Source organism: Scleropages formosus, chromosome 1, assembly GCF_900964775.1.
Source record: "Scleropages formosus chromosome 1, fSclFor1.1, whole genome shotgun sequence".
NCBI lineage: Eukaryota > Metazoa > Chordata > Actinopteri > Osteoglossiformes > Osteoglossidae > Scleropages > Scleropages formosus.
This window is the reverse complement of record NC_041806.1, coordinates 21,686,324-21,709,444: the sequence shown is the minus strand read 5'-3', so window position 1 is coordinate 21,709,444 and position 23,121 is coordinate 21,686,324. Positions and strand designations below refer to the sequence as shown.

At 55.3% G+C, this 23,121-nt stretch overlaps 1 protein-coding gene across 1 annotated transcript in view; it reads right to left on the bottom strand.

Annotated features, from left to right (window-relative positions):
• Positions 1–10,145: 10,145 nt before the first annotated feature.
• The window catches only part of LOC108933112 (cyclic AMP receptor-like protein A), an 89,891-nt gene continuing 76,915 nt past the window's right edge, over positions 10,146–23,121 (bottom strand). Inside the window, exons 12-13 of the mRNA XM_018749937.2 lie at positions 14,064–14,211; positions 10,146–11,140 (exon numbers count right to left, since the gene is read on the bottom strand). Of these exons, the coding sequence (XP_018605453.1) occupies positions 10,976–11,140; positions 14,064–14,211 (313 nt within the window). The 3' untranslated portion in view covers positions 10,146–10,975. The remainder of the gene's footprint in view (positions 11,141–14,063; positions 14,212–23,121) is intronic.

Below are 23,121 nucleotides of genomic sequence, written 5' to 3'. Positions count from 1 at the left end.
TCTGCATGTCTGGACGAAAAACAACCCTCTTGGCCACGTAGAGCCCCGCAGTATGGGTGCGCGAGCCAGGAATTACCCGGATTAATTTAACTCAAGAACGTCCAAGGTGTTAATTAAAACATTTAATTAACATTGACTCAAACCAGGGGACAGGTCTATGTTTCCGGTAAAATAAACATATTTCTCGGGTCACTCGAAAGGTCGACACGTGTTTGAGACAATTACACAAAGTAAAGTGCGTCTAAACAGCTTGTGAAACAGCCCGGTTTTACCACCCAGAAAGTCCGTTTCCACAGCAGCGCCTCGCGCCCCCCCCCCCCGGTATTGAACTGTGCGACAGCGGTGCGGGGAACCACTCAGCAGTGTGACGTTTAGTGGGGAAGGAAACAGGACGAGGCCACAATAAAATGTTCCACCGCTAAGGCTATTACATTATCTGGAATGGAGTGGCATCCCGTCCCGTCCCGTCCCGTCCGGGGAGGACCCTGCCTCGCCTCGCCTCGCCTCAGCTCACACTCCCTCAGCCTGACCACCCCGTGCTTCCGGGATAGACTCTGAAGCACCATTTCCGCCGCACCGGACAAAGCGGGTACCAGTAGTTCGTTCGTTCGTTCGTTAGTTAATGACCATGTAACGATGAGAAGTGGAGGAGCACAAGCTCGTCGGTAAAACTGAGCTATGAGGCCCACTGTGTGCGAGCCATGACACAGTTGGGCGTGGGGTTAAGGCTCGGGTGAGCAGATGTTCTATCTTAGTGGAAAGAGGAGCGTTTCTCTGGTTCGTTCTCCGCCGTGAACTGTATGGATTGAACTCAGCGCGGTCCTCCATTTCTGATGGGACTTTTAACGGTGGACACGCTTCAGCTCGCAGCGCTACGTAAGAGTTGGGGTTACCCTTGCAAAGCTAGCTAACCTGTTCGGATTCACCGGAACTCCCTGACGGCGACATCCCTGTGGTTCGGCTCCACTTCCGGTCAAAGGAGGCACATCTCAGGGTTGTCGTTAGAGTCCTGTTGCCGCGGGCAGTCGCGCGGCGCTTTAGCTGATTGGAGCAGAAAATCCGCCGAACGTCGTTCACAGCGTTTTAATGAGGGCGGGGGCCGCAGCACAGGCGACCGCTGAGAAGTGACAGGGATAAAAGAGGCTTCCGCGTGGATTCATTAGTGCCCTTAATGAAATACCTGGGTTTTTAAGTGCTCAGTTTAGAATAATTGCGAAGCAACGACGATATTATTGTTGTTGTTGTCAATAATAATAATAATAATAATGATGATTGTGGTGATCATCATCATCGTCATCATCAAAAATAAGATGTCAACTTTTAAGCACGAATTCGACAGATCTTAAAATTGTATTCATCTGGGTGTGGGGGCATTCCCGACCTCAAACGTATGATCCGTGTTAAAACATCCTTAATGCTGACGCGACCGTTCGTCACCCTGGAATATTTTCTGGTTTTAAAACACATTCCAGACATACTTGTATAATAACCCCGCGACCACGGACGCATGCGATGAGCCCGGACTGGTCCTAAAAGAGTTATCAAAAACCGGACTGTGTGTGTGTGTGTGTGTGTGTGTGTGCGTGCGTGCGTGTGTGGATAGCCGCGAGGAAACTGAGAGCGTGGAGTGCGGGCGCGCGCCGCCTAATTGCCCGGCAACCCAGAATGATCCGAACGGCGGGAGAAACGTGTTCTCCATTGTTGACAAAGGAAGAACACCGTTAATCTGCTTTCCCTCCCGGGTCAAGGTTACAAACTCTTAAAAGCATACCATTTCGACGTGGCCAATTTGTCATGTTCGCAAAGGCCAGCGCGCGTGACAGCTTGTGACGGACAGCTGACGGGAGAGGCGAAGCGCGCGAGGCTCAGGTATTCCCGAAACGACCTCGGCGCATGTTGTTGGGTGGTGTCAGCGCCGCTGTCAAAACTGCGCGAGAAGATTAATGTGTGCCTCGTCTCGCGCTGTGTGGTGCCGCGTGTGTGCGCGCATTTCAATTCACCCGTAGCTCGCGCGCTGCGTCCCGCATCCGAGATCACTGAAGGCAAATGGCCTTCACGGAGCGCACGTGCACGGAACGAAGCACGCATTTCCTAGAAGGAACAATAGCGTGATTAGGATAATAATAACAGCGATTAGGCGCTGCGCTGTCTCGGGGCTCCCCGGTCTCGCGCTCTTTCCCAGGAAGCCGTGCAGTCACAGCCTGCGGCGCGAGCCTCTGCTCCGCGTCGCGCCAGTTTGCGTGAGGGACCCGCTGTTTACACAGGCTGATCACTGTGTTTTTACACACCAGGGCAAGCAAAACAAACACCATCCACCCATTTACACAACCGGCTTCCGCATTGCGGCTCCGCGCTATTTTCGGGTCTCGGCTAAGAAGGGAGCTGCGCAGTTTTTCACAGAAAGCACAACAATGAAGGAGTGAGGACAGCGAGACGCCGCTCGCGCGCACGAAGTCATAACGTGTGTTGCTCTGGAATGGCCACTTGGCACTAACGTGTAGCTGGATTCGTCTCCAGAAATTTAATAGACGCACAAGGGATCCGCTTAAACGCTGTGAAAGTACCAGCAGTCAGTCTCGGAGGGGCGCGCGAACGGACAAAATTGTTCGCTGCCGCAGGATGCCGCTTCACCCTGAAAGCCCCGCGGCCGCCGTTGGTTTACTGCCTCGAGGCAGCGGTGAAACGAAACGGAAGCGGCGTCACTTCCGTCGCCTACGCGAACCAGATGTGTGAGGGTGAATTCCGAACCTCCACGTGCCGCCTGCTCCCCTCGCGACGTTCCGAAGCACCGGTTTTCCCGGAAAGGCTCCGGAGAGCGCGGTCACCAGCAGCACACAGGCCACGGCGGCCTATTTACACTGTATTTGCACTATATTTTCTTGCATTCAGGGCTCCTCCGTCGAGTGCGACCCAAATTATCAAACGTTTGTATATGTATGTATGTATTTCTGAAATGTTCTGCCCGCATCAACATGCTCATAAAGTTTACATTCAAAATTAAACTGGCTACGTTCAGTGGCCTTAAGTGACCGTTACGTTTGTACCCAATTCCAAAAACATATTAATTTCTCGAATATTAAGTGCGAAATGTACAGCCAGGTGCCGCACCGTGCCAAGGCGGGACCCTGATCACGTCTCTCCTCCGACGAGGGAACAGCAGCAAATCTGTTTACATGCACGTTAAACGGTGTGAAGCAGACAATGATCAGACACTCTCTGGTGAGCAGCGTCCTGTTTGTCAAAGGGGGAGGTTAGAAAAACACGTCTTAGTTACTTAAAAAACAATTAGATGACATTAGCCAGGGTAATTATTCTACCCCTCGTCAGACCTATTGTAGCGACGGCTAATCCCCTCCTTATCTATTAGTGACATTGAAAGCCGCCGAGCACCGTGCCGCATTCCAGCGGGAGGCGGGGAGACGCAGCGCTGGGGCGCATCTGTCAGGGCTGGGGGAGAATGAAGGGCGAGTTGGGGGGGAAGGGGGAACGGCGGAGGGGTGGGGGGGGAGGCGCGCCGGGCGCCTTTTATTACAGCTGTCGTGGGCGGTGTGTGGAAAGACTGCTCGTGAAAGGGACAGCCGGAGAAACAGACATTTCCAGTTTTAGGGGCAAGAAAAATGGTCTCCGGTGGATTAAATAACCTCTAAACTAATTAATTCAGCGGCGGCCTTTCACAGCGGCGCGCGGTTCCGCAGGGTGCGTGTGTGCGAGCAGTTTCAGGCGAAACCGAGGGAGCCTCAGTGAAAAGATCGCATTATTCCGCTTTGCAAAGGAAATCGGAGACCGCGGGTCTCGGGGGGGGGGGGGGGGGAGGAGGAGGATGGGGGGCGGGGGGGGGAGGCTCGGGCGGCGTGTTAGAACAGCGTGCGGCGCTCTCAAGATGTTGCCGTTTAAAGTGCGAGGGGCTCTTGGGGCAGCGTGGCGCGTGAAAGGAGGGGGTCGGAATCGGCGAGCCGGACCCATGGAGAATACCCTCTGTCCCCTGTGCCCGCTCGCGGCGGTCCTGACAGGCCCCAGCTGGAACCGGGATCTGGCACGCAGTCGCGGAGACACCCGCTGTTCTACGCCGGTTCTCCTCGTTCGCGCGCACGGAGTTTCACTGGGTTTTAATCCCAACAGGATTTACACGGCAAAGATTAGACCGCCAGTTAATTAAACATGCAAATTAAACATCTGAATACTCAATAAACAATGATAACCCAAATCCTGGCCATGGCGACATCGAAATGGTTCATCAGCACGTTCTGAGATTCATTAATTTATGGATGCATTTTGACACTGCGGTGGTGCGGCATCCAGAGCCGCGCCAGCGTGGCCGTTAGTCAGGAACTAAACCGCGGTCATCGATAGAACTCTCCTCGGGGACGTTTAAAGCGATTCAACGCACCTAATAAATACCGTGTACGTCCGACCAAATGTGGAGCACACACATCACCCGCTTTGAAAGGGAAAGAGGGTTCGAACCAAAGATCAGGACCAAGTATAAAGGGACAGCAAGGAATGCGGGTTACATCCAGGAAGCTCATGACCGAGAGAATCTTAATGGATGAAGTGATGTCATGTGAGATCAGCAGATCGGGAAATGCGTTGAGTTGTGATAGTCATATTGCTTTCCTCGTGGATGTATTAAAAATGAATCGGGAACGTAGTTATATATCATCTACACGTGACGTTAGTCCATTTCACGGCTAGTACTGTCATCTTGAAACCTGAAAGTCCGGGGCTCTAATCCCACCGTTGCCGTGTTGTACCCTTTACCAAGGCACTGGTCCTGAGTTGATATAATATAGTAATATTATTAATATATTACATATATATATATTGTAAGAATAACGTATATGTATAAATAGGTAAATCATTACATCATACTTTAACACCGCATGTCGCCTTGGACGCACATCAGCCGATGAAAGGACAATTCCTGCTATTTAATTAGTAACAGCTGAGAAATGTCACCAACAAAACGTGACGGTGACAACACTTTTTGATTTGCGTTTTGCGAGGAACCCGCGGCAAGAGAACGTGTTTCACAGCACAATGTTCCGACAGCAGAGCAGCACGAAGACCTTTCTGGTTCCACTTGTCAGCTGAGCAGCACTCGAGCTCGTCGCCGGTGAAGGGGTTCGACTTCGCACGGGAAGACAGTCTCGCGCGCATCCGAGGCCTCGTCCTCTTTCCAGTGGAAAGGAAAAATAATAATAATACAGCGCCGCATGCGCACACGCACACACTCGTGTAGGAGTCGAGCTCTCTGGGAGGTAACAATGATCCAGCCATCTGTTCCTGCAATCAAACACGCGCAGCAGCGACGGCTTTTCAAGCTTGCTTGGCCGCGAGCTGCAGCGAGGGCGCTGGCAGAGGCTCAGGCGGGGCCAGACAGCGGAGCGCGAGCGCGAGCGTGAGCGCGAGGCCGGCTCCGGCGGCTCGGGTTGCAGGAAGTTCTTTGCACGCACGGTGCCTCGGGCGGCCGTTATTAACCAGCACGATCCACCTGCAGGTCGTTATGGGTCTTTTACAACGATCCTCACAGATACGCCGCCCCCGTAACCTCTCGGGGCCGCGCTATTCCTCCGCCCTGAGTAATTGCACAACAAGCGCGTTCACGCTGGCTTCTCTCCAGCGCGCTCGGTTACGAGGGAGCGCTCAGTCGTAAACGTGCCATCGTGTGCAGACGGCCAGAGTGACGCGTGTACCCGAGTCCGGCGTTCCGCGGTCCGCCGGAGCGCGCTACTTAACCTTTGTTATAAACAAGACTTTTAAAATGCCGTATCACCATAAATGTTCATAAAATGAAATCCTCTGAATGACGTGGATCTGCTGGACATTCATCGACATTCTAGGTACACCGTTAAGATTTTAAACGGAAAGCTATCGAAATCTATAAGCAGCATTGTTTTTAATTTGCCTTTCCTATTGTGCTAATTCACCCCATTATCCTCATTAAGACAATATGCATGACAGAATGCAAATGTCTTTACTGTGATTTCGTATTGTGTATTGCGGAATTTCTCTATAAATGTTTTAAACGCCTCCTTTCCATCTATGCTAAAATAAGGTAGTGGTTTTTTTATCCAGGCTGCCGAGCCGTCCGACTCCCCCCCCCCAGTCCTCCTCCTCCTCCTCCCCACCCCCCCCCCTTCCCCCCCTCGGGCTTTGTGCGCGCGGGCTGGGGGCGGCAGCTCTCTTTGAGGCTGCGCTCATAAACACCTCCGTGCTGCTCGCGCTCAGAAGAGCCGTCGGCAGCGCGTTTCCTTCGCGCGCCCGCGATTACCGGTGGCAGGCTGCTGAGCGCGAGGGGCTGAGCGCGAGGGGCTGCGGAGAAGGCGTGCTGGTGCGAAAAAAGCGAAGGAGACGCGCGACGCTCCCCCTCCCCCGTGCCCCCCCCCCTTCCCCTTTCCGACTCCGCGATGGAGGCGAATAAATGAGTGTTGTGAAAGGCTGCAGCTGCTGTCGGCGGCGGCGGAGACGGAGCGGGTCCTCGTGTTTCTGGAGCAGGAAGGGAAGCAGACAAGGTCGCCCGTACTGACGTTGTCAAGCACGAGCCGAGCCGAGCCGAGCTCTACTGCGAAACACAATTTCTTTGAAAACGTACGGCCAAATTGCTTCGATCGTGATAAAAGTTCGGAAAAGGAGGGGCAAAAAAAAAAAAAGTTGAGGGTGAACCGCGCGCTCGATCGAGGGGTGGGACACACACACACACACACACGCGCACACACACACTTCGCAGTGCTCCGTGCCACGACACAGTTAAAGGATAAGCAGAGTCCGTCCTTATGACGACGTGCTTCTCATTTGGGTTTTAGCTACAGGTCTGATCGCTATCCGGTCCTTTCAAGACAATGCCGCTCCACAGTCTGCAGTGTCCTCGCTGATCCCGAGCACGTGCTGCTTTCGTAGCCATAAAGACGAGAATTTCCTCCGTAATCTAATCTGAACATTTTTCAGGAGGCTGCTCGCGCACGATAAGCGGACGCGGTCCTGCCGCCACGAGTGCCACGTACGCGCCGCGCGGTCCCTCGTTTCCGGGCGACTTCCACGGGCCGAACAGACCAGATGAACCTGCAGCGTCTGTACGAGACAGAAATGAAACTGAAAAAAGAAGAAGAAAAAAAAAAAAAAAAAAAAAAAACATAATTAAAAGCGAAGCGCCATTTTAAATTGCTCCTTCGGGGAATTAACAGCCAGGCCTGTGTAAACAAACAGATTGGGGGTATAATAGCTACAGCGATGATCACACAGTGAACCGCACAAATTGTTACCCATTTGTAAACGATGCATCGGAAAGGAGCGAGGAGATCATTTAAATTAAGAGATGTGGACATGGACGTAAGTAACGGAAAAGCACAACTGTGTGGGAAACGCAGCCGTGTTGGCATCGACCGGCACAGCGACAGTCCACAGGTGCCTCCTTATACCTGTCCTACCCTTCATGCCCCGCGGAGCGCACGTTTCCGCGCTGTCTTATAACGGCGACACTCCAATAAGCACGCGCGCTCAATGGTATAAATACCCCGGTCTATGTTGAGTGCTCATTTGCAATCGCCCGCGCGCGTTCCCTCTCGCTCTCTTTCTCTCGCTCTCTCTCTCTCTTTCTCGCTTGCGCGCTCATGCACGCACATGCACGCAACGCGGTGATAAATTGTCTAGTTTGTGTGCACGCACGCTCCCTCAACGACGATCTGTCTTGTACGAGCGCGCCCGCCCGTTCGCACGCACGCACGCGCGCTCGCGCGCACACGCACACACACACACACTCACGTCACACACTCGCTCGAGACTGTTAGCAGATATAAACGACGCGAGCGCTGCAAATCTATTGAAAGCAGAGACGCATAATGAGGAGCGGGAAAATGAAATATGCATGGGCTGGGCGAGCGCGCCTGTGTTACCGGGCGGCTGCAAGCGAAACTGACGAGCTCAAAGGGGAACTTTGATATTAAGCCGCGGCACACCGAACCCCCCCTCCCCCCCCCTTCCCCCCCTTCCCCCGTCTCCCTCCCCCCTTCCCCGACAGCGACCGCGGCGTGGAGCTTTGCTCTCCAGGGGCGATTTTTCTTCTTCCAGCCTAAACAGGCAGCGGGCCGCGAGCTCGCACCACATCCATCACCGGAGCCGGTGCGGAGGCATTCCCGCGCGCCGCAGTCAGAGACACCTCCTTCCCTCGCGTTCGACGTCGACTCTGAGTAATCGAGGGATGCGGCTGCGAGGCGTGATGTCAGCGCGCGAGCTCGCGAGCCCCTGCGCCGGAGCCGGAGCCTGAGCTGGCAGACAGATTGCGAAACGGGAGGATGCGCCGGAATCCCGCAGCAGCAGCGCACGGCGGACAGGAAGGGTCAGAGGCTCCTCGTGACGACGCATTTGACACCGCTTGGCAGAAGCAAGCCCTGTAATAATCGAAGATGTTAGCTTTTTTTTTTTTTTTTTTTTACATTCTAGGGTTATCTGAATACTCTTTAGTGCAATTAGCGCGACAATCTATCTTCTCTTAAAGTGTACATCAAAAGGAGCATTAAACAAGCTTTGTAAAAAAAAAAAAAAACTTCGTGAAATTTTTTGACACCAACCAATCCACGCTGCCTTTTGTTGTATTTACACGCGGAGCTTTGTACGTCTGCCAGCCCAGAACGCCTTTTAAGTACGCGCGGGCGCGCGAACAGGGCGACCCGCACTGTGAGGTTTGAAAACACCAGTACAATTAAGAGTTACGGGACTCTCGGGAGGCGGGGTCATGGACACTGCTGTGCGGACCCCCGGACCCCCCGCCCCCCTCCCCGCGAAGGCCACTTTGGTGTGTATCCAGTGTCACGCACGCGAGCCCTCTCTGGTCTCTACGTAGCGGCCGCGGTGGTTGACGGGTCGTTTACTGAGCTGCCCGTCGCCCGAGAGCTCGCGCAGTCAGCCCCGCAGCACGCGCTCGCATAACTGCGCGCGAGAAACCCAGAACGCATTAAATTTAATGCTTCCTGCCCAGTCTGCGAGTCTTTCATATCGGGCCAGCTGCGGGATTCAATTTTAAATTCTTTTCCCTGCTGCGCCGTGACTGCCGCTCTTGTCCCTTAACCTGCACCGCACCGCTCCGCACCGGACCGGACCGGATCGCTCTCGGAGAGCGAGCGCTGCGCGTTCCAACCTCCCCGCTCCCCACCCACATTTTAATTCGTTCGGCGTGCAAGTTTCTCCTTTTTGTTCCTTACCAGCTTTACCAGCACTGAAAGAAAAAAAAAAATAATAATTTGACGGCGGGGCCAGTTTGTGGCAGCCACAGCGCGCGCCAACTTGCCAGGGGGCCGCGAATGTTAAATTGTATCCAATTACAGCGCGCGCGGCGACACGGGAGAAATAATTCTTTCCGCGTGACAGCGAGAGATTCGATTATTCCGCGCGCACCGCGCCTCTTATGCCAAGTTAATAACATCTTTGAGCATATGAAAATCCCAGCGATTGGGCAGATTCGCGGATTTCATTTTTTTCCCTCTTTCATCAAAGGGTTCGGTGATGGTGGAGACAGAAGCAAAAAAAATGGTGGGGGGGGGCAGTTGCACCAGGTCCCGTGGTGCTGCGCCCCCGTGGACACCTGCGATGGTTAGGGGAGACGTGCGGGAGACACACCGTGCTAAACACAGGGAGGACACAAAGGCGCGCTGTCCCCACTGCTGTGGCCGGGAGCCCGTGTGTGTCCACACCCCCCACATGACACTGACAGCACATTTCGGGTTTGATTCGTCCGATAAAGGCGTTTTAATTTCTTCCCCACTGAAAGGTAAAAGGAGGAAGGAGCCCCTTTGTTGCGCGTCCTTTAAGAAGCCTAGAGGGCGAGGATAAAGGATACAGCAGAAGCTGCTCTGCTGTCCAGCACACTGTGGACACACTGCTGGCCCAGGACCCCAGGCTACGACTCCCCCCCACTGAAAAGTTCCCATTTGCACAAGGGTCCAGTGTAAATTAGGAGCCTAATAAGGTGTGTGCCAGACTCCACCACCGGACAGCTCACGTACACACACACACACACACACACATCCTTACCACTTGCCTTAATTACATAATGCATTATAGAGGCCTCACAGTCATAGAAATGAGTGTGAAACAAAAGGACACATGAGGCAGTCAGATGTATTTGGTATGTTTTCTTTACTGAGGAACGATGGCCCTGGTGGGGTCACTGGGATGCTCCCGAGGGCCACGGGGCCAGCAGGGGATTCCCGGTCACTCGTGGGCAAAACTGAGGCTCAAGAAAGGGCAGAGCCAAATTACTGGGGGGGGGCAGAGCCTCGTGTCTTTTGTCCCTTAGCTACCGCCGCCTCTAACCAGCTGCCAATCACACGGTGCAGCGGCTGACAGGCTGTCAAGGTGTCTCCTGACGGGGCCGTGTCTGGCACACGGTGGCAGCCGCTACATCAAAGCGACAGGCGAGTCTGCGTGTGGCTGCTGGGCATGGGGAACGAGCCAATGTGAGGCCCCCGCTGGTGGTAAGAGGGCTCGGGGCCCCGTCTCCCAGGGGCCCCTGCCACAGCGCACGCGTTGCACATTTAAGAGGTACAAAAATATGCCGTACTTACGTATATTTTATAAATACATAGTGTAAAACATTACATGCTTGTCTTTGTGAAACAACAAAACATTAGTAAATTGAAAAAAAAAAAAAAACAAAAAACAGCAGATACAATACGGTGAAAACTAATGTAAACCATGTAAGCAGAGCAAAAAAAAAAAAAAAAAAAAATCTTCAGAAACAGATGAGTGTCTTTGAAGCCACCGTGAGGTTAGGAGAGCTTGCCCCCCCCCCCCGCCGTACCGAGCAATGTCCTCCTCCCGGCTCCAGGGCCCACAGTAGCGTGGGGAGCTGCACTTTTATGACATTAAATATTAAGAGCCGGGAATTAATAATGGAGGCTGACAGCTCGTCTGCACAGTGTGCCTGGCTGTCCTCCCGACCCGGCTCTCTCGCTCTCTCCGCACTCCCTTCCCCCGCTCCCCCTCACGGTCCCCTGTCCTTCAGAGCCATGTCCGGGGAGTAAAAGAGCACGTTGGTGTCGTCGTCCGAGTCGGAGAGGTCCAGCTGGCCGGGGGGCGTGTAGCGGACCGTCCCTGGGTGGTACTCGCGGATCTGTGTGCTGTCACAGAGGCGCGAGTGCAGGGCCAGCTGTGGGGGCACAGAGAGGACGGGTGGGAGGTCAGCAGGGGGTCAACACAGGGTCGCCCCAGACACACTGTCATACCCTCACTCTGCTCCAGAGGCTCAAACCTCCCACACGCAAGTGTTTTCCCTCCAAAGGAAAAGAAAAATAATCGCTTTGCCGTTATGGATTTATGTGCGCAATCAATGAGCTTCATCCCTCTGGTGTCCTGTCTGAGCCACACACGCACAACCACACACCCCTATACACAGTCGTGTGCGCGCGCGCACACACACACACACACACACACACCTCCCAACAGCAGGCTTGCTGCACACAACCACGCCTCCACAGGGAGAGTTGGCCCAGCGCTGTCAGGATGAGTAACGGCTGCCTGAGACTCGCTACACATGCACGTACACACACACACGCACTAAAGGCACACTTAAATAAAACAGACCCAACGATAAACACACACACACGCGCCCGCACACACACACCACAGATATGCGCGAGCACACGCGCGGAGGCAATCACGGCGCGGCGGCGGAAGCAGCCAAGTACGGCAGATCTCAGTCAGGCTTGCCCTTCAGCGGCGGCTCAGAGAGGCAGCGCTGCGTTAATCACCGCTGGAGCGCTGGAGGCTGCAGCTGATTGACGCCGAAGCGAGGCCCCCCCCTCCCCGCCCCATCTCCTCAGCCCCCCAACAGATCCGCACTGCAACGAAAGAACGAGGGTTGCGCTTCTGTGGCGATGCGCTCGTGAGATGTGGGTTCCGCCTCCTGCCCCCACCCCCCACCCCTGCAGCGAAGGGCAAACGGCCCCCCCGCTGCACGCAGACACGTGCCCGTCGCCGTCGTCCCGGCTGACATTTGCGCTAAAGGTCACGGCGCGGCGTCCTCTCCGCCCGGCCGGCGTGCTATCAGCACGGCCCACGCAGCGGCCGGAGAGAGAGGCCAGCCGCAATTTAACGCCCTACACTGCTAATCACTGGCTTTTGTGCCTCGCTCCGGCTGTGTTTGAGGTAATGGCACGGTAAATACAGCTATTTAACAGCACAAATGTCAGCATAACAGTTGAGTCGCGCTCAGAAATGTTCCCTTCTGGCTTTTACGTTTTATCCGGCAGGTCTGTTCCCCGGAAGAACAAAAACCTACCAACACATATATGTGAGGAATCACAACCGACGCACAACAATTAATTCCTAACACGCTTTGTCATGTAACAGCATATGCTTTAATGCTTAAGAAATTAAGTGTTGACCTTAAAAACTAAACTTCATATTAAAATATGTAAATTCCACATAGCAGTACAGACAGAGGAAATGATTTTTGATTTCAAAGCACAGCTTTACATTGTGGGAACGTGTCTGAGGGTCTCCTTGTAGAAGCTTGTAAAATATTCAAAGTCAGGGGCTGGAGGGGTGGCTCCTGTACATGAGAGAGAGAGAGAGTGTGTGTGTGTGTGTGTGTGTGTGAGGGAGAGAGAGACCGAACAGAGCTCATCGCTGGTGTTCCATGCTGGGGCGGACACTTTCATCTTAGGGTGATACGGCACATCCTACACTGCATGCAAGCCACCGTTCGGTGAGCATGTCGGAGAGAATGCGCAGGGGCAGGAAGTGGTAAAGCTGTGTGTAATAATGGGATGGGGGGGGGTTGAAGGGAAAGACTGACAGTTAAAAAGAAAGAGTTAAAAGAAGTGGATCAATGTAAATACCAGGGAGCAAATGACTGGGATTAGAGCTGTAAGCTACGTGCACTTTGCGGCTGCGCTCCTCTCTGGCTAATCTGATTCCGCAGCCCCGCCGCCACTAATCTCTCAGAAACAATTTCCCAGCCTTCCCCGGCGAGGGACGCAGCGCGGAACAGCCCTACCGTTTACCAAGCGGGCTGCTTATCTGCAGATCTGGACGCAATAGTTATGATAATATTAGAACGGTTTCACACTGAGCACGGCGCCGATTACGGCAGCGGGCTGCGTCGTGTGTCTCAGATGAGAGAGGAGGGTGGGGGAAGACGGGGGGGGGGGGGGGGGGCCGGAAGGATGGGAGCGAAGAGCCACGAACCACCGCCAGGAAGAGCCGGTCCTCCTTATCTGGTCACGGAGCTGCTGGCCACCCGCTCTGTGTTAATACGGGTTTATGCTGCGCATATTCTCAAAAGCCGCCGCCGCCCCCGGCCCTGCTGAAGCTCCTTTTATTACCCCCGCCTGCCCCCACCACGCGCTGTGCAGCCGCTGTCACTGACCAGCACATTTCCAGGTGTTCGCTCTGAACTTGATGAGTCCCTGGAGGCAGCGGGGAGGGGAACTATGGCATTTGGGGAGGCGGGGGGGGGGGGGGGGTGGGGGTGGATAAGGGGGAGAGAAAGAAAGCTGAGTCTGAAATCCGACCCCCCCACGGAAACCTTCGGCTGGAACTGAGAGCGTCCTGCCCGCGGAGGGTCCAAACCACCTGACCGCACATCTCCGCCCGTCCGCCCTGAGCTTTTATTAGCTGTTATGACTTGGAAATTTATTTTGCGGCTCACCTCGCTTGAAGGGGGAAAACATCCACCCCACCCTGCTCCACCAGCCCAGCACCCACACGTGCGCGCACATGAGCGAGTCAACAGCATAGAAAACGAAAAAAGAGAGAGAGAGGGAAGGAAAAAAAAAAAAAAAATCAATAAGGCAGTCAGGCTTGAGCGATGTGAGGAGGAAGCTCTGCACCCGTGCGCTTTCTCCTCCTTCCTGGGGGCCGTCTGGCTCTGCGTGCCGCACAGCCAAGTTCACCCTGGGCCACCTCCCTTGAGCGCTGACCCTGACTGCAGGGCAGTCGGCACCGCGCTCCAGAGCACATTCGGCATGACCTCAGTGGCGACCCCAGGCCTGCCTTCCTCCGCACACCCTTTCCCCCCTTTGCCGTCCCCGCGGTGCGGTTGCTTCGGCGGTTTGGCGGAGCTGTACCTGGATGCCGGTGACGCTCAGCTGGCCCCAAGTGTCGCGGTCCAAGCCGAAGACAAAGGCGTTGGCCAGGCCGTGCAGTGGCGCCGACAGCACGTGGAGCAACGTCAGAGAGAAGACCGGACTCTGAGGGTAGAAGGCATTGTGGAGCCTGAGAAAAGGGGGAAGGAATACATTACCGCATGAACGCAGACACACACACACAGAGCAATCCTTTGAGCAAATGACCCCATGGCAGTTCAGACAGCCATGAGACTGGTGGTTTGCGAGCAGAATCTGAGGCTAACGCGCACGGAATGCCGGGCTCCACAGACAGCAGCGGCCGCACAGTGCCCGCACAGCGCCCCGTGGAACGCATTACACTCCGCTCTTCAGAGGACCTTTCAGACAAACCAGCCAGCACCGTTTCCCACCAATGCATAAAATCTCCATAAAGCTCGCCAGCGGCTGACATGTTTGAAGGTGTGCAGCGTGAGGGAACCGCTACGCGAGACAGCCAGAGGAACGGCCCGTCCTTCCCGTCTCCATTCCCCGCGCCGACGCGGCCTCCTGCTTCGGTGCCGGCAATTACTCACAAATGTCAAAACAAGCAGCGTACGTGGCTGCACTAAAGAGCAAAATGAGGAGGTGTCTTTGTGGGCGTATGTTTGAGACGCCTGTGTGTGTTTCGGGAGACACCGCTGTGCGCTTCTCTGAGACCGTGCACATGTTTGTGACGGAGGTGATATCTGTTTGTGTGTGTGTGTGTGTGTGGACTTGCGGGATTTGTGTATCTGTGTATGTCAGGATGTGTGCGTGCTTGAATTTCATAAAGAGTCCCAATACGTTAAGCAACGCATCCACAGCAGATTCACTGGCTTCTGGGATCTCCCGAGCTACCTGTGGACTCACCACCTGGAGCTCACCAACCCAGAGGGATTGTGTTTCATTAATAGACACACGCTCAGTGCCACTGCGTGCTTTACGCCGCGTTTAAAATGGACACCCATTAAAGTAGCTCCATCGGAAGTTAACACCGAAGTACGAGATGCACAAACAGTTTCAACGAGGGCCAGAATGGTCAACCGGAGATTGGAGGAGATGCTCTTCTCACGTCCAGATGGAGGTTTCCTCCAAGTAAAGACAATGACATGAGGTCACTCGCCGACTGTAACCCTTCCGTCACCTTTTGAGTTCTTCATCTGTTGTGGTCGGAGACGGCGCACTGTGCCATTCGCTGCAGCGCCCAGCCTGGGCCCACTCTGCGGAACGAGGGAGCGGGCTTGGCGGCGATCGGGAGCCCCTGCTCAGCCTGCCGTACGCTTTATGAGACACGGAGAGAATAAAAGAAATCATGGCTCCGACATCCGCAGCCCACATAATGAGGCGAAAGCGGTGCTCGGCAGCGCGGGGGGGCTTGGAGAGTAATGGAGGATGGTAATGAATAGGCTGCGCTGCCTCTCTGATTGCTGTTGGCGTGTTGATGGAAGGAGCTCAATAAAGCACCGTCTGAGTCAGGCTCCGCTGTGACGGGGAGCGGAGAGAGAGGCGGCACGAGCGCAGGGCTCAGGCACCTCTCGTGAACCTACCCCACATGACCCCTCCTTTTTTATTAAGCCAACAACAGGTGCGTCGCGCCTCACCCTGTCACATCACCCTCCCCGCGCCGTGCGTTTGCAAGCACCACGGGCATGCGCCACCGGCAATTTGTTTGTCTCATTCTTTTACATTAAACGCGCCGCCTCGCGATTCGCGCCAATCCCTGGGAGGCCGTCGCAGCCCATGCAGGATCAAGGCCTTGACACATTCTTGGCAGCTCTCGGAGCGGGAGTTGGAGACCTGCTGGGTGGGGCCAAGCGGCACCGAAGCCGGCATTCCACCGTGGACCAGAGGGAAACGGGGCTATGTGTATTTTTAATGGAGACACTGGAGCTCCTCCCAGTCACGGTCTGCTCTCTTTGCCCCACTCACATAAGCCCCTGCATTTGTGCTGCCCGACCCTGGACGGGGTCCTGGCCCTGCACGTGGAAACAGACACCCAGATATAACAGGCATTTAAACTGGTCTCGCATTATTTGTCTCTTCCTCCCTGGAAGCTGCAGGTAATGACAGCTGAGCGCATCTGAAGATAATGTCTTTCCCCCCTTCCCTCGCTCCGCTACTACCCAAAATGCTTTCGACTCCGCTACTAGGTTCAGAAACAGGCTGCTCCGGATTAAAGCTTGGTCCTAGCTTCACAGATCATTTTATTTTACTTTTCTTAACTATGTCTTGGCAAACCTCCTTTCATGATATTCCTTTCACGATATTCCTTTCACAGCTGCTGCTGCTGCCTCCGACTCTTCTCCGCTGCCTCTCCCCGTGGATGTGAGCTGTGACCCAGCCAGGTGAGAAGTATACCCCCCCCTCCCCTCCTCTCCCCTCCCCCAGTGCCCGCGGTGTCCTGCATGAGCGCAGCCAGCAAGCGCGGATCTGTGATCAGTTGCTTGGGGCTGCAGAAGGGGGGAATTAAACGAGGCGGTCGGCAAGCGCTGGGATTGATTTCACTTCCCATTAAAAGCTAAATAAATCAAGATGCCAGGACAGCCGCCGCTCCGCGCATCGGCAGTCTCCTTTAAAATGGTTAAAACTGCCAGGTCAGGCGAGGAGGATGACAAACAGGTTAATTGTGAACGAGCAGATGAGCGGCGTCACGACTGCGCCGTCGCCGTCGTATCCCGCCGCTGCGTTTTGAGTGTAACGGAGGCTGACTGCGCATGGGACACGTGGCACATTCCTCGGGGAACGGCGTCGCTCACTCAGGCTTACAGATTGTGTCCGATCTATATCCCACCTGCAGCGCCATCCACCATTTGTGCCCTGCACTGCCCCACTTAGAAGTTCCCCGTGTGAGCTCTCTCTATCGGATCCTACCTCTGTCTGGACAATTTCCACAACTGAAAGCTTTAAACATGTGGGATGTTTCTTACTTTGCCTACTCCAGCAAGTGTGGGTCCTTCTATTCCTTTACTTTGTGTCTCACAGGGTCATGTTGTTCTGGTGTCCTGTCTGGCGAGCTGCAATCACAAAACCTTTAGAACCACGGTGGGGGGAGAAATCAATAATGCATTCCTCTGCGGGGGCTAAAGAGGAAAGCTGCTTGGGGTTGCATGCTCTGCTGAAGCTGCTTTCCCGGGAGCCTCTACCTCCGGCTCCTCCCCTCCTGCCACTCAGCGGACCGTGACAAGGCTGTGACACACAATCACGGCAATAAACAACAACAAAGAGGCCTTGCTTGTTATTCTTTTATGACTGATCTAGGAGGAAGAAATAAAAATAATCGCAAACATCACGCCTAACCCACCCACAGCTCCCCTCGTCCTCGCCCTGCTCGATCTAATGGCGGCTTCGTGTCTCTTTATGGAAATGAAAACAAAAGCAATTCAATCAGAATTTTTTCCCCCCCCTGCCTGGTGCCCATTCTTGCTTGTTCAAGTGGAGGTGGCGTTGAAAGCACTCTTTGTTTTGCAAGCCAAATCAATTGGTCCCGATCTGAGCAAACAAAATCCAAATGTCAATACGTAGAAGAGACGATGCGATCCCCGGTCCTTGACCAGAAGAACGGCGACCCAATCCAGAACGCACCCCAGGGTAGACGGTGCGGCTCAGCTGTAGGGAGCGAAAGAGGGATGATTGTTTGTTGTAAACACAGAGGTAAACCAGGCACGAGGAGCGGAAACAACATCCATTATTGATGGGGGAGGAGCACCGCATTCATGGCCAGACCCAGAGCCGGAGGGAACGGGCCTGGAGACAGGCGGCCCGCTGCGGCACATCCTAGGCGATTATTCATTCCCGGAATATTTAGCGGAGCTGGAAAGATGCCGAGCGAGGGGGTACTAACACTGCAAACTGAGCAACGGCTCGGTCTGGCGGCCTGGGCGGGCAGAGAGGTCGTAACAGATGCTCCTGTGGACACACTGCATCAGGCCCCCCAGGTCCTGCAGGGGCTTGGAGTGCAGCCCAGACCCATGACCTCACGGGACAGACAGGGCGCCGCGCCGGTCTGGGCGGCAGAACGCCAGCGACAGGAGGCTATTTCTGGCCTCTGGGCACCCTCTCCCTGACACGCGAGAAACGCCGCTGCTGCCCTGGATACCAGACCCGATGTCCGGCGGTCAACAGGCGCCCCACGTCCGTCACTCCGTGGCCAGGAGCGAGTGGAGCTGCCTGCCTTGCTGCACCATGGCAACGGAACGGCTTCAATTAGAGGAAAGAGAACGTTTCCCTTTTCCTCTCGCTGGGCGAAGCGAGCAGGTTTCCGCGCGGGCAGAGCAAGCAAGCGAGCGAGCGAGGGGGGAGAGCTGAAGACAGACAGTGTTTTCTCCCGCGTTGCTGTGGGTGATAAAAAATAAATGAGGCAGCGGGAGGCAGGGTGCGCGGCCGGGCACAGCGCCTGGTTCGTGTTTCTGCCGGAGGCTGCCGGGGACTCGGCCGCAGGGGCTCGCCTTTCAGTCAGCAGGGGCGCCGGGGTTAAGCTGCGGCAAACAGGAGGTGAGCGGTGTCGGGTTGCGGTCGGGGAGGGGGGGCTGCCACCCGATCCGCGTCTCTGCGTCACGACTCGCGGCGGGTCCTTCTCGCCGCCCACACGCTTTTGCCATTACTGCTGCCCCTCCCTGACCCCCATCCCCCCAGGGCCCTACACTGTCATCGACTTCCTGCCTGGCCACCCTGCCCCCCCCACCCCCGCTCGCCCCCTTGCATGGATTCTCCTCTCTCACCTTGTTCTGCTCTTTTCAAAATCCCCTCCCCCAGCTCAACACCTCAGCCTCCTGCCCTTTGCCAATGAACAGGGTAACTTAATGCGCTGGTTCACCGCCAGGACCCACACCTCCCCTGCGCCTCACACCTCCCACTTGTCCGACGGGGGGAGGGCGTGGGGATTAACATCCAGATCTGGCCCCCATCCGTCTCTATCAGCTTCAATCTCCTCGCAGCTGTGGTGGGACGCCGGCTCTCAATCTCACAATCTGTGAACGCCCGTCCTTCTTGGGCAGGCGGAGGCTCCCGTATCTCGTGCTCTCGCTCACCCGTTCGCTCCCTCTCGTCCTTTCAAACAGCGTTTCGGCGGCAGACGCTCCAGACTGCCGGACATACCGTTCCCCTTGTGGCTCCAAACAGAGGCCCTAGCTGCTTTTACCGTTTCTCCTGACTGAAAACCTGGGCGGTTCTGTCTTTCGATTAGCTTCCATTGCTGTGCAGTGATCGCGGTCGACTGGGAAGTTTACGGTGTGTGACATTTTTCACCTCATGCAAAATACCTTAACAGCTATTTTTGACACGATGCTCTCGTCGTCCTTTTACTTCAGTGCTCAAGTGCACAGGGTGACGTGTGTCTGGAACAGGTGAGAAGTCTGCTGGTGCTTTGCGGTCATTCTCACCTCCTCTCTCCCCAGAACCCCGGCCCCCCATGCTGTGCGCTGCGCTGCTCCTCCCGGCGCCCCGCTGTCGACAGCAGCCACCTGTGCTCCGCTGGGGCCCCAGACACACCCACCCCCTCGCGTAGCTCCATGCAAGTCTTATCTCATCGTCACACGTCTCCACCTCGCCACGTGGACTTTGTTCTGCTCTCATCGGCACGCCATCCCTCTTTGGCCTACTTTACACACACTCACACTAGCAGACAAGATGCACATATACACACAAAAGTTCTCTCTCTCTCTCACACACACACACACAGACACACACACCAGCTATGAGAGACCTCCTTCCATGCACTGCCCTCTATAGAAACCATCTGTTTTCCTTTCTGTGTGAATACGGGTGTGTGTGTGTGTGTGTGTGTGTGTGTGTGTGTGTGAGGCGTGCTCGTCCACAGCAGGTCTCTCCAGCTGGAATACTCAAAATGTGCCAGATCCTGCACTCCCTTCGTCATAGTGACCCAGTCTCTTGCTTCCTGTTCGCCATCTTGCTCCCTGCCACACGGACCTACTGAACCCTGCATGGAGACATGCTGGAATAGTGAGTTAAGGGCGCCAAGGGGTTAGAAAACTAGGACCCCTCCTTCCGAGGACCCCCCAGAGTCTTTTGACCACCACCACGTAGAGCCTGTCACACTACCCACCCTGCACACTTGCCTCCACACACTGTTACCTCTGTGGACACACAACTCCTGGCTCTTACTTACACTCAACAGTGTATATATATATATGTATGTGTGTGTGTGTGTGCGTGTGTGTGTGTGTGCGCGCGCACGCACGCATGAGAGTTTTCATCTTTCCATGCCAGCGAATGTGTGCTTTTATGTTCATATTTCCGCATTTATCTGTGTGTGTGTGTGTGTGTGTGTGTGTGTGTGTGTGTGTGGCTTTCCCTGCGAACGGCTGTGAGCACGCATGTTTGTACGAGTAAGTGCATGTGCGTGCAAGCGTGTCCCCCGGTGTCTCAAGGGGCTACTTGGACTGGAATCTGCAACCCCGCCCTCCATCCCCACCGCAGGCACAGCTGGATGGAGATGACGCGGCGAGGCCGTGCGCGGCTGCCTGGCGATGCTGCGGGTGCGCAACGCGGAGCCCTGATCCTCTTTGATGAGGAAAGCCGGGGTCACGGCGAGGTCACCTCCAACGGGCCGCTGTCCAGACGCAGGGAAATTTATTATTCTCCCCACATTTCATCTGTCTATCTCTGTGTTTCCTTTAGCCCACCCCCTTCTCCCCGGCCTCACGCTTCCCCGCAAACATCTGTGAGTGATTGTAGCATGGCATAAATTATTTTAGAGGCTGCTGGAAGCGCTCCGTCTCTCTCTTTAGTCTCTGACACCGCTGCCATGTTGGCTTCGCGGCATTAGCGAACGCTCGCTCGCACGCGCATGCAGCCAGCCACTGACACACAAGCGCACGCACACGCACCCTCGTGCGCTTTCCTGTCAGCCAAGTGCGGTGCGCCTGTGGCTGAGAGGGAGTCCACGCGGGCCACGCGAGCGCGCGTGTCGCCGAGCGTTGCCCCTGACGGCGTGTGCGTGCTCGTCTATGTCGCCACTTCCTTCGGAGACGCTGGTCCCGGGGGCGAGCGTTGGGGGCGCTGAGATTAGCGCAGCTGCCAATGTTGAGCAGCGCACTCGAACACAAACAAAGACACATCCTGCTTCCTGGAACATAACAACATTCCGCCTTCTGCGTGTTTTCCTGGCAGCCGGCAGCCTTCGCAGGGCTCACATGGGCTGAACTCCAGTGTTTACCTCCTCTCCCCTCCCAGTCCTCCACGGCGGCGCTAATGATCACAACAGGCACACGACGCGGAGCTCCGGCGCTGCCGTCGCACCCGTCATCGTTTGTGTACGTGGGGTATCGACTGACCGAAGGATGGAAGCAATACGGGCAGACGGGGCCTGCGCGATACGCGCACGGTCAACGTGACACGAGGGGCCCCCACCCGCCCTCGCCGCACACACAGCGCTAATTACAAACCCCATCTCATGGCGGTTTCCCGATCCTATCAAATTAGCAGGATAGTTTATTAAATTATTGGATGGAATTGTTTAATAATGGGAGGAACAGGGTGCCGTTAATGACGCAGCGCTTGCTGGGACATTCCGCGCAGCTGTGCCCCCGCGGTACGCGCCGCGGATGGAGACCACCTCCTCGGGAGCAGCAGCCGTGGCATGAAAAGGAAAAAGGATTTTCGGCAAACAATGAAAGAAGAACACCGCGCCAAACAGGAAGAGCGCACGAGCGCAGGAAGAACCCACACGCATCCGTTTATTGGGGAAAACAAGCGAGGCCTCCCTGCGCTTCCCAGGTACCTCCAGATGAAAGGACAGGTTTTTGCATGTCTAATGTGCTAAACAGCGTCTGCGAGGACGTTTACGGCATGCCGCGCGCAAGCGAAGACTAACAGCGCAGCCGGCGTGATGAATATTTAAAGGCAGCAAAGGCAGCGGGGGGGTGGAGGGGGGGTGGGGGCGGGCTGTGGGCGCTGCTATCATTTATTAATACCAGCAGCAGGAGAGATAAAGAGATTGGCTGTGTACACAACATGGGAGTGGAGGTGGAGTGGGGTGGCAGGACGAAGGGCTGCGCAGTATCACCGGAGCGCACCCGCCCCCCCCCGCCCCCCCCAGCCCTGGCGCAACGCCGCTAAATATAGCCGCTGCACATCCATTAGTAATCAGAGCAGCCGGCAGCGGTGGAGTGGGGAGCGTGGGGGATGCGGGGAGAGAAGAGCGTGCGCTCCGAGCCCCTTCCCGCGTTTAACCTCACCGCCCTTCCGGGAGCGCAACGCTTCGGTGGCGGGAACGCCTCAGGACCTGGCGCCAGGGACCAAGGCACGTGCGCACGCACACACGCGCGCACACGCACGCACACACGCACACGCACACACACACACACCTGTTTTCTTATGCACACATACACAGAGAAACACCTGCTGTCTAAAGCACACACCGGCTCTTTCTGCTCATTAACACAGACAGACTTCCATCAACGCACTGAGACATGTGTCTTTACACAAATGCCACATCTGCAGGCAGACACACACACACACAAACAGATCTCTTAAGCTACGCAAAACCCATCTGAACCATAGCGCTGACACCCAGAAACGCTCACACACTACAGCCTACAGGAGATATGCAAATTGCCATCACTTTGTTAGAGAGACATTGACAAACACTCGGTCCTGACAGTCGTGCTGTAATTAACCTCACAAGAGCTCTCAACCATCAAATTCATGCCCCCCACCCCCTGGCCACAATTCAGCCCGTCTCCGGCTTCCACAGGAAAAGCCCCCGGCCGGCCCCTTCCTGGCCGTCTTCTTCCTGCCGAGTCCTGACCACAAAGCGCCTCCGAAAAGCTCCGAGAAAAACTGCTCAAAACAACTTGAACGCCACCGTACTGCAGCCCGACCACAGTGTTACCTACTATGCGACAAACTGACGCTGGTGGGGAACCTACCTACGGCCACAAACACACACACAAACACACACAGAGCCCTGCAATTTCACATCCGGAAACATGACAGGTCTTATCACATCTGCTTAACCGCTGTGCTGTCATTTGCATAGTAAATCCCGTGGTTATTTTTAACATGCGTTGCAGTGAAAAGT